At 33.2% G+C, this 11,864-nt stretch overlaps 2 protein-coding genes across 2 annotated transcripts; one reads left to right on the forward strand and one right to left on the reverse strand.

Annotated features, from left to right (window-relative positions):
- Positions 1-434: 434 nt before the first annotated feature.
- Positions 435-5,082, reverse strand: LOC111012740 (alpha-glucosidase). Its single transcript, XM_022286991.2, has 5 exons — positions 4,826-5,082; positions 3,123-3,832; positions 2,426-2,656; positions 1,611-2,257; positions 435-1,446 (listed from the first exon to the last, which is right to left on the reverse strand). Exons 1-5 carry the CDS (start codon positions 5,065-5,067, stop codon positions 562-564), a joined length of 2,715 nt encoding a protein of 904 aa, XP_022142683.2. The 5' UTR covers positions 5,068-5,082; the 3' UTR covers positions 435-561.
- Positions 5,083-5,880: 798 nt separating this feature from the next.
- On the forward strand, positions 5,881-8,031 carry LOC111012649 (CASP-like protein 1B2). The gene is made up of 3 exons (XM_022286875.2): positions 5,881-6,527; positions 7,307-7,430; positions 7,535-8,031. Exons 1-3 carry the CDS (start codon positions 6,265-6,267, stop codon positions 7,775-7,777), a joined length of 630 nt encoding a protein of 209 aa, XP_022142567.1. The 5' UTR covers positions 5,881-6,264; the 3' UTR covers positions 7,778-8,031.
- The last annotated feature ends 3,833 nt before the right edge of the window (positions 8,032-11,864 follow it).

Genomic DNA, 11,864 nt, shown 5'->3' on the forward strand with positions numbered 1-11,864 from the left:
AAATTTACTTCCATTTTAAAATAGATAAAATAGAATATTCGATTCACAAGTGAATTTGGAAAAATAAAAAATCGAAAAAATAAAAAATCACTTTAAGTGATTCTCGGTCAGAAAATTAGTCTTTAAAATCGTTATTGTTTTAGTTTTCAAAATTGTTTTTCTTTTCGTCTTATTTTAACTTTTAAGTGATTCTTGGTCAATCACTTGGAGAGTATATTTCCATTAGTCTTATTTTCACCTTAAATTTTGAGAATTTTTTCTCTCTTTTCTAAAGTTTGTGCCACTCTCTAATTTTTTCTTCCTACTCTTGCTTTTTCAAAACAAAAAATGATGCAACAAAACTTATGCCTCAATATCATGAACAGTAATGAAACCATTGCTAATCCTCAATCTCCAGCAGAATTTAGGCCCATAAGTCTATTCAACCTGCAGTATAAAATAATCACGAAATGCATAGTTGAAAGACTGAAAAGAGTCTGTTTTGTCAATCGAGCTATCACTTTATTAAGATAACACATATCATTATGATTGCCATCATATTATTATCATATTATTGGGGCGTTAATGGAATGTCAACTCCAATTTGAATTCCTCCCAAATAGGAATTGACAGTGCTGAGATCTTAACATTAACAAACTTTCCCGAGTACTCGTAGGTTTTTCTGATGGCTGAGTTTCCATTCAAGTTTGCTCCTTTGCTTATCTTTAAACCAAACCCACCCATTTTCTTAGGCCTTTCAAAACCTATAAAGGCCACTTTGTCAATTATCAGTTTTTGGCTCAATGCAAATCCTCCATTTATAACCTGAGATTTGATCAGTAACTTACTCCCAACTGCTTTACTATGAAATCTTACCAGACTCCAATTTCCTCCCTTCTCTCCCATTTCCACAACTTCTCCATCATCCAAGAAAACCTCTCCACTGCTGCTTTGACCATTGCTGACGACTACCAAGAGCTTGAATGCGGTCTTTCGGGCTGCTCGTGTCGTCATCGCCTCCCCATGTAACGCCAAAATATTTCCTTCCCTGACGTGGACGTTTATATGTTCAGCAGGTGCATCAAGAGTGACTTGCTGCCCTGACTTTACACTCACTGATTCCGAATAATTGAAGAGGCTAAACCAGTTTCCTGCCGGGAAATATGCATCAACAGAAATAGCTCCCTCCTTCAAAACTGGAGAAATCAATACACCTTTACCAAGTAGAAACTGAGAGTTGATTTCATAGGTCTTGATATCCTGAGGGAATGAGAAGAAGAGAGGGCGTGCAATGGGCGTTCCCTTTCTATGTGCCTCATACATCAAAGTGTAGAAGTAAGGAAGTAGGCGATAACGAAGCGCAAGCACCTTCTTGGCCGTTGCAGCGACTGAATCCCAAAGATAGAGCTCTTGACGAATGTAGAATTTATCAGAATGATCTCTGGCAAAAGGGTAAAATGCACCTAACTGCAAAAGTTGAACAAGTTTTGATTTCAGTAAGTTCTACCATCTTCAAAGCTATTGCTGCGGAACTTTCCTACCAAAAGAAGGCAACTTCAGTGTTTTGGAAAAAACCATCTTCCAAACATTGTCTATAATTAAAAAGAAGAAAATGTTGAGCGAACTTTCACCTGAATCCAACGTCGGCAGAGCTCTTCGGTCGTATTTCCAAAAAATCCACATATGTCAGAACCAACCATTGGAATTCCAAAGAGTCCAAAGTTTAAAATGGATGGAATTGTGTATCCTAAATCATTCCATGTCGCAGCATTATCTCCAGTCCAATGAGCTGTGTACTTCCCCGAGCCTACAAAAGTTGATCTTGACAGAACAAAAGGCCTTTTGCCCGTTACTTTTACTAAAGAGGCATGAGTAGCCCTTGACTCTAGGAGACCATATAAGTTATGAGTATTATACTCTGTCAAGTTACCAAAATGAAGACTTGATGCTGGCACAGTCTCATTGTTAATGGAACGTAATACTGCAGCATTGTTAATCTCGTAAGGAGGGTTATCAAGTTTAGAAAATGGGCTGGTAGAAGAAGTTATAAGATTTGATATCTCATTCATATCAATCCAAAGACCGTCAAACGGAACAATATCTCGAAATAATTTAATCTCACCACCCCAAAATATCTCAGTGTTTGGATTAACAAAATCAGGGAAGTAAACAGGTCCAGGCCAAACCTTGCCCAAGTATGGAACCCTGTCATATTTTACAAATATATCAGCTTTTGCTCCTCGGATGAATGTTCCATATGTCTTATTTACACTGATACCTGCAGGACATAACAGTGTGAGAAAATACATTAGTTGCACTGTTTGTAGACCGGAAAAATGTCAAGAAACTTGTCACATTACTCCCAATAAATAGAAACAGATGGAAGAAAGGAAAATGAAATAAATATTTCCATATATGAAAATAATTGCACTGCTAAAAAACACACCGGGATCCAAGATGAGCACATATTTTTGTCCATTTTGGTGAAGGTTATCAACAAATTTCTTCATCTTCTCCACTGGAAAATTGATGGGATCAAAAGTAAAATCTTTAAACCCATCCATGTAATCAATGTCTGTCCACATAACTTCAAGAGGTATACCGGCTTTGGCATAATGAGCGACAACACTCTCAATGTCAGAAACGTTCTTGTAGCCAAAATGACATTGGTGAAATCCTTCACGTAGGAAATTTTAGTTTACATGTTACTCGTTCCATAGGATGATTAAAAAAGAAATGAACAGCTCAACTAAATGATAAATTAGAGTCTCAATTCTCAATGAATGCTCGAGCTTTCCTTTTAACAAATTGATTAGAGCAAGCAATTAGCTAGTATCAGTTCACTTGGGTCTGAATTTGCTTTTAAGTTATATCAATATTCAATAATCTCTTTCTTATCTATCCACTCAGAGTCAGGAAAAACTCAATTAAACAATACAAAATCAAAGGTCGAAATATCAGTTTCAATTCAAATTCTTCATTTCTTGTAAAAGTCTTCTATTCAATATAAATTGAAGTTTTATGTTTGATGCACAATTGCAGAAAGAAAGAACCTGCAAATTCAAAAGCTAACTGCTTCCCGAAAGAGACTAAATCCAAAGATAACCCCACAGACATCAAGAATGATCAGTAGGAACACTTACCAAATGACCAATAGGGCATGGGTGCAGGCCGCCCAATAAGCTCAGTATACTGATCCATCACCGAGATCGGTGACGGACCCGCAAAGAAGTACAAATCAATGATTCCACCGATAACCTTGTACGTAATCCTATCGCCAGAGTATATAATATCCATGCCATTACTATTCAGCAGCATAACTCCATGGGTCGTCCCTGCCGTCACTTTACCATCGCGAGACGGCGACCGGACGTCGATGTAGAACGGATGCGAACCGTAGAGGTTGACATCAACATTGACGCTGCCGATGTCGGCGTTCCAAAGCGTTAGGGTTTTGGTTTTATTCGGCACGAGCTTGAACGATTCCCTGGTTTGCTCGCCAATGCCAAACAGAGAGGATCTATCCTTGGGAAGCGAGGAGGATAGTTGAATGTATTGATCCTTGAAGACGAGAAAAGTCCCCGGATCGGAGAAATCGGGAGCCGTGTCGAAGAGGACATCGCCGGAGGACCGTCGGAACACGGAAAAGCCGAACGGCAGGGTGTTGCGGAGGCTGAAAGCAAGGTCGGAAGTAGGATCAGAGATGAAGGCGGTTTCCGGCGAGTCGACGGTGACTTCCAGCAGGGAATGGAATCGGAAGTTCGATCGGCGGGGAATTATCTGGTCGGGTATCTCCCATCTTTCGCGCGTTGAGTCTGTTATTCGTACTCTCAACCGGTCTCTGGTTTCGAAACTGCAATACTCACATTTTAATAATATTATATTAGTATTAATTAATAGTTAATGATTAAAAAACAAAAAACCAATAACGAGAAACTGATCTTAATCAGTATTAATTAATAGATTTTAAGACCCGATTTAAATAGTGAGATTGCTTTTAACCTTCCCTCGATTTTATATTTTACTTCGGTGAAACTAAAAAGTTAGTATTAGAATTCACTTACTTAAAATAAAGGTAAGAGATAAATGGGATAATTTGATGTAAAAACCTAAAATTTCAGCTAAAATGATATCAACTTTTTTAGAAACAAGTTTTTCTAACATTTTGTCAGTGTTGACGGCTATACAGTTTTGTCAAAGCGAATATAGCTCAACGATGATTCATATATATTTCTAATTAAGAAATTGTGAGTTCGATCTTCTCTCCACATGTTGCACTAAAAAATATAGTGAATGGAAGAGACAAGTGAGTGCAAAGAAGATGGGAGACCAAGAGAGCACGATCGAGAGCAATACAGAGTGAGAGATAGCGAGAAAGAGAATATATTTTTTTTGGAAGGGAATACAGGGAGAAGGGTGAGAGCGATAGAGCAAGAATTTTCACGAGTTCCCAACAGGATCATAAAAGTAATTCCGTGGATTGTTGGCAAAAGATAAAAAAAAAAACCTTATTAGATTTTCAATATATGAATTAAATTTACCTAATACAATTAGTTTAATCTACCTTTCGAGTTGAGTAATGATTTAATCCTCCCAACAAAACTCAATTAAGAAAAACTATACGTATTTCATTAATGCACGAATTTTTAGGTTAGTCTGTCAAAAAATTCAAGATAAATTTCCTTAAAAGAAAAAAGAAAATACAAGCAGGGAAAATACTAAAACAGGGGAAAAATACTTATATAACTCAGGGCTCAATCATTTTTATTTATTTATTTTTGGTACATAAATGAGAAATTATAGGTAAATTTTAAAATAAAATAAAAATAAGTAGTGTACGATTTACCTGGCTTGGAGGATGAGTGTGTGAACATCGGGTCCATAAACGGAGGAACTTCTGATGAGGTGAAGATCGGCGGTCAGCGACTTTCCGGCCGGATCAACGTCCACCGATCCAATTCGGTATCCATATCCGACGGCGACGGCGGCGGCCAACGGCAGAGATGCAGTGAGACGAAAGACGAAGCAGTTGAAAAGAAATACTAAGGCGGCCGGGAGAAGACGAAATGGCGTTCTTATGCCTCTCATTATTATTATTATTATGTGCTGCAACTGCAACTGCACCTTATTTTGTTATTTCTACTTGATATTTGGTTTATTTTTATTATAATTTTTAAGTTTAGTTTATTTAATTTTTCTGTAATTTCAAAACATTTATATTGATTTAATACAAAGTTATGTTTAAATTTTAAGAAATTCATTTTTGGAGTATTATTGATGAATCCTCTGTCTAACGATATTGAAGTAATTGCTTGCTAGTAAATTATAAAGTTAAGAGGCCTATATAGCGTCGAATTCAAATTATGATCTAAAAGATATATGTACATTAAATTAACCAAATTAGTCACAGGACGAAAGTTGAAAAGAAACGGGTGTTTTGAACAAAAATTTAAAGTAAATCAACCAAAATCGTGTTAAAATTTTTTTTAATCTAATAATTAAGTTATTAAAAGAAAGATTCCAGGTAATTTATAGGCAGAACTTCCTGTCCTTTAGTAATAGATATTTTATTTATTAAATATCATACATTGAAGAGATAAAAGACTCGATAAAAGTTTATAATATATATATAGACTAGTACTCCTCTTCTTCAACAATTAATTTTGAGATACAATGATGATATTATAGGTTTGTTAAGATTTAATTTCTGAGTAATGTGTTGTTTTCTTGAACACACGGCCAGGTGGCGAAACGTGGCAACATGTCACCCTCCAATTGTGCACATCAGCGAGAGGCAAACTGAAAAGTAGTGCCACCACTGCCACGTTTAAAAGATAAATTATACAAGCACTCCATCTGTCCTCAACTCCTTGTATTTGTGACATGAACATTTAGAGAATTCTCAATGGCAAAGTGTAATATGTGGACGAGAGAGTTGGCTAGATCAAGGAATGACGAAACACAACAATAAATTAGCCTGTGTTTCCAAGTTGGATTTAGAGGGTGGGTTTGTAATTTGGGCTTGTTTGGTGATGTAGGGGATGAAATGCGGGGAAAGTAGATATGATTGGGTGTAGACCAATTAGCCTTGATACATCCCAATTTTCCAAACCACGCACCAAAACATGACGACATTAGGAAACAACAGAGTCATACCATCCAAAGAAAAAGCTTGTTTAATTTTACTTCTCAAACTCAGCATTTACCATCTCATATATATATATATATATTTCTTCCCATCCCATCCAAAAGAACAAGAAAACATACATTAAAATTCCGAATTCCATGGCTTCTGAAGCAGCAGTGAAATCAGACGGCGGCGGCGAGTACAATGTCCATGTCCATGATGTGGCGGCTGCAAGGGCAAAGGCGAGGAACAGTCGATGGGGGTTGGTTGCGGTGAGGTTGGTGGCTTCCTTTGCCACGGCCTCCGCAACTCTCGTGATGGCTCTGAATAAGGAGACCAAATCTGTGGTTGTTGCCACCATTGGGACCGCCCCACTCACTGCCACTGTAGCCGCTCGCTTTCACCACACCCCCGCTTTTGTGTCAGTTTCCTCTCCTATCTCTTACCGTTCAAAAATTGATCATTCATTATTTAAAAAAGAAAAAAAATCTTTACTTGGACATTTATTTTATTATCAAATATCGAAGGATTGCCAGACAAGATTGTTTCGCTTTAGCTGCAAGCATAGTTTAAAGATAATCTAACCAAAAGGTCATAAGTTCGATCTCTCACTCTCACGCGTTGTCCCTTAACGTTCTAGTTTTTATTTTTATTTTCTCCTTTTTATAAGGAAAATTTTAGTTATTTATTTATTTTTCATTGAACAAAGAAAGAATCTTGATTTTGCCAATAAATTTATCTTTCATTTGATATTGATGTTTGCCTGTTTCTATTATTAGCAGCATTCTCCAAATTGCAGAGAAATTTTTAAAACACAAATAAGTATTTTTTTCCTCATTCCCGTTTTCAATCTATTTCAAAATATAAATAAAATTATTGCTTTATTCTTTTTTAATCCATTGACGTTAGGAAAATAGAAATAAAATCGTCACTAAATTAACTCGTTATTTATTTCTAAAATTTCTATATAGAACGAAGTGAAAGATACAAATAAACTGAAAATAAAAAACGGAAACCTTATGAAAATGAAATAATACTCGATCAAAATAATTTTCTTTCCCATCTTCTACCTTTTTTTATTTTTTAATTTTACAATTTATTTATTTTTTCTTTCTCAATTCATTTGTTATTTATTAATGGATATCTATGCGTGGACGTTGAATCGTAAAATTTGGGGATATATTTAATTTAATGTTGCAGATTCTTCGTGATAGCAAATGGAATGGCCACTCTACACAACTGGATAATGATAGCCCTAGACATTTTTGGACCAAATCTACATTTCCATGGCTTCCGTCTTCCGATTATCGCCATTTTGGACATGGTAATTAAACATGCCCTAATCCCAATTCCAATCCACCTTCTTCTTCTAATTCATCTGCATTCTGCAACATCAATTAAATTTGTCTCGTAAACTGATGGCGGCAGGCGACGGTGGCTCTGGCGTCGGCGGGCGACGGCGCGGCCACCTTCATGGCGGCGCTCGGAAAGAACGGAAATAAGCACGCCAGATGGAACAAGATCTGCGACAAATTCTCGACCTACTGCGACCATGGCGCCGGGGCGCTGATTGCTTCCTTCGTCGGCCTCTGTCTTCTTCTTCTCATCGATGTGATCTCCATTGTCAAGGTGCTGAAACATAAGCCCAACAATTCCTTCGCATCGCCATAGCCGGGCCTGATTCAAAACGCACCGTTTCGTTTCTTAATTTGTGCTGCTTGGTTGTAGTTGTAATTTTACGCGTCCTCCGCTCGGAACTCCCGTGATTTCAAAACATGTCAATGTTGTAAAGTTTCATTTTATAGGATATTTACCTATATGTGTTTTCATTAAAATAGTTTTCCTTTTTAATGTGAAAATTTGAACCCTAGACCAACTTTGGTAGGAATATATACCTTAATTACTAATATGTCCTTTAACTACTAGCTTCGTGTGCACGTTTATGTTAAAATAATTACTATCACAATATATTTCAAAAATGAAAATATTTGACTCATCACCGATTATGACTAATCTTACCTTTACTGTTGTTAAAAAATTGACGACTTATCATAGAAAAGAAAAGATATCTATTTTTATATTTTTCGATATTGGACAATGATTAGCTACGTATTTGTATACCGTTCATAAAATATCTATTATGATACGATAAAATATGTTATTGACAATTTGGTTTGTTTATTTGATGTGATAATTATTTTTTATTTTCTAGGATAGGAGCCGACCTAAATATAGTAAAACAATAATGGGACCCTTTACCCATATATTTGTTATCTTCCTCAATGTCGATAATCTAATCATATGTTACAATATAAATCTCTACCCATTGAATGTTTGTAGGTTCTCATCCTAATTTATTTATCTTATATATCTTGACAAATGTCGAGATGATTCCGGTCTATGTGAAAACTTGCTTCTATTTTGGTCGTTCCTATTTTTTGCCCACCATACATCTACTCCATACTATATATATATATAGATTAAATAAAAAATAAAAATATTATTCGCGGTAAGTCTTGGCGAGGTCCACTACGACGATCAAGTCAGTAATCACAGTAATAAATATGAGTAGACACCTTATAGATTTTAGTGACATATTTCTCACCTACCCTTTGATGTTGGGGTCTTTCCCTTTTATAAACGTTGGTGGCCGACCAGGAATGACGATGGTTTTGGTAGCAAGGACGCACATCGGGTGAGGATAGGCATCCTCAACATTTGGTGGGTGGCACCTCCACCTACTGGTTTGTCCTTCCTTGCTGAAGGCTACGGGTTGGAGCTTGCAACGTGCTCTCCGTACGACTTTAATGGCGACGTACCCGTACAAGACTCCAGCATATGTTCCTAACTGCGTGTGGTCCAGTGCCCTACTGTTTCTCCTAATACTTGACACGTCATCCACTTAGATTTCATCCGCAACAAAATACTATTATTATTAAAAATTTCACTTTACAGCATAAATTTCATATTTAATATCTGTTACAACATTTGTTTCTTTTCAAAATAACATAATTTAACATTTCTTTTGAATCTGTTATGTTTTTGAGTTTGACATAGGTAATTTGAATGGTGTCATTTTTGCGAACTTTTAAAATCAAGCTCCAGTACTCGAAATCTAGACGAGGATAAAATTTTTCGATCTTTGTTCTTGTTCTTGTTCATTTTTTTTTTTTTGAAAAAGCATAGGAGAAGAAAATTCGAATCTCCAGTTTTTCGTTATATCTAACCATTTCAGCTATGGTTATTGACTCTATCCTTATAGGGAAGGAAAAAATTGACATTATCATATAATTGTAAATAATAATTAAACTAGAACTTGATTGACCATAATAGTAATAATAGTAACTGATATGTAATTTAAAAACAGTTTTTATTTTTAACGTGGAAAATATTATTCATTTGGTAACGTTCCCATTTATTATTTATTGTTTCCAAATTTATTAAGAAACAACTATTATGTTTCTTGTTTCGAAACGTTATAAAAATTATATTGAAATTTTGAAAACAATACAAATAAATTTGTCGTTTCTTGTTTCAGTTTCTAATTTGTTCCAACAATAATATAGATGTTGGAGGTCTTGTATTTCTATTTTTATTTATTAAAAAACAAAAAAGAGAAACGAGCCCATAGTTTTTAGAATAAAATTAAAATTAACTCAAAAAGAAAAGACAACATCTCGTTATTCTCATTTTTTAAATATTTGATTAAATTGTTAATGTAAAATTATGGATTTTGTAAACGACAACTCTATTTAAATTATAGTGTGTCTAAATTTATGAGAGGAAATCAAATGAAAATTTTAAAATGCATTTATGACATTACATGAATACCCATTACTTTGGTAAATTAAAAAAAAAATGCACCGGTGTTAGATTTCTATTAAATAATTTATCACGATTACAAATTTGATTAATAAACTTCAAAGCTACGTATATTTAGTCTATAATTAAAAAAAAATCAATTACGTTTATTTTTTTTTTTAAATTTGTGTTTAACATGCCGTTATCGTCAACTCAGTAAATTAACGATGGCATGCTTGTTACATTAACCAGGGATCACCTAATCATGATTAGTAAATGGACTATTTCAATGTGGTCATGCAAATTAGCCCACTTAACAAAGTAAAAGTCCGTTATAAAAAATAATAATAATAATAATAAAATAAATAAATAAAAGTCCAATTATCTAAGCCCTACACCGTGCTTGAAATTAGTCCATTTAGCATGCTTTAGCTAGTCCCGTCACATGATCCCTAATTAATATGTTAGCACGATACACGAGCGTCAAATTAATTAATAGGATCAACAATATTAGAGTTAAAAAGATATACTAAAGTTAATAAAGTTCAAGGGTCAACATAAGTTCAACGTTTAAAATATCTTATTGCTGATCCATATTTTTGTTCTACTAAAAAAATCCTATCCTTCAATTTCAATAACAAAATTAAAATTTTATAAAATCCATAAATGAAATAAACAGAATTGAACTAAATTGATAATTTAACCATAAAATATTAATGTTAAATTATGAATTTAGTCCTTGAATTTTAAAGTCCGTGTCTAATAAATATTTTAAAATATATCTCCGAACTTTCAATTTTATGTTAATAGGGACTAACTATAGAAAATGTTTAATAGGTTCCTAAATTTCAAATTTATGTCTAATAGATTTATGAATTTTCAATTTTGTATCTAATAATAATCGTTAATATATTCAACATCTTTTAAAATCAACCAACTTGTTGGTCACAAATTTTAAAATATAAAATTTTATTAGGTTAAAAGTTCAATTTATATATAATAAATTAATTAATGAAAAAAAAAGTCGAATAATTAGTACTTGTTAAATACAAAATAACAAATTTATACCCTTTTATAAAGACTAGACATAAAATTAAAACTATAGGTAATTATTGTAAATTTTTTAATTTCAAATAAATATTAGAGACCAATATAAATTTCATACCAAGTTTGTAATTTAACCAAATATAAAACAAAGAGGGAATACTCGTGTTTACCAAATTGTATAGATAGGACCATCATCAAATTCTATAATATAATATTATTTCTGCTGCAATCTCATCAATTACATCTCATTCCTTATTTTGTGGCCCCACACATTTATCATAATTATTTTACAACTTTTACTTTTATCTCTCGTCTGTTGGTAACACCTACAACATTTTTAATTAATTATTTTATACTTTTATAGTTTACTTTTCATTTATACATTTTTAATTAATTATTTTATACTATGGTTTACTTTTCATTTATACTATTAATAATTTTTCTTCAAATAAAAATTTATAAAATTTTAATTATTAGCTGATGTAATTTTATTAAAAAGATTAGAAATATTTATTTAATTTTGTAGTTTTACTTTGTTATTATTAATTAATACAAATAGATTTTTAAAATACAATGTATTATTATTAAATATTAAAATAACAAGATTTTATATTACATAGCGGTTGTCCTACATTTTAGTTGCAAAAACGAGCATAACTCAGTATCTCTAATAAGATATCGTGAGTTCGAACCCCACCTTACATTTGTACTTAAAAAAAGGTATTTTAGTCAATGTAATTTTATTATTCATTATTTATTAATATAAAATAAATTATATAATAAAAGATAATTACTATCATAGTAATAAATTAAATTAAATTAATTATTATTGCAATTAAAAAGGATGGGTACAATAATGTATTTCTAATCCGTTAGAAAAAATAAATAGTAAATAAATTGACCATTCTCA

The sequence above is a fragment of the Momordica charantia genome (assembly GCF_013281855.1).
Source record: "Momordica charantia cultivar OHB3-1 chromosome 3 unlocalized genomic scaffold, Mcharantia_2.0 BLBB01000003.1, whole genome shotgun sequence".
Lineage (NCBI taxonomy): Eukaryota > Viridiplantae > Streptophyta > Magnoliopsida > Cucurbitales > Cucurbitaceae > Momordica > Momordica charantia.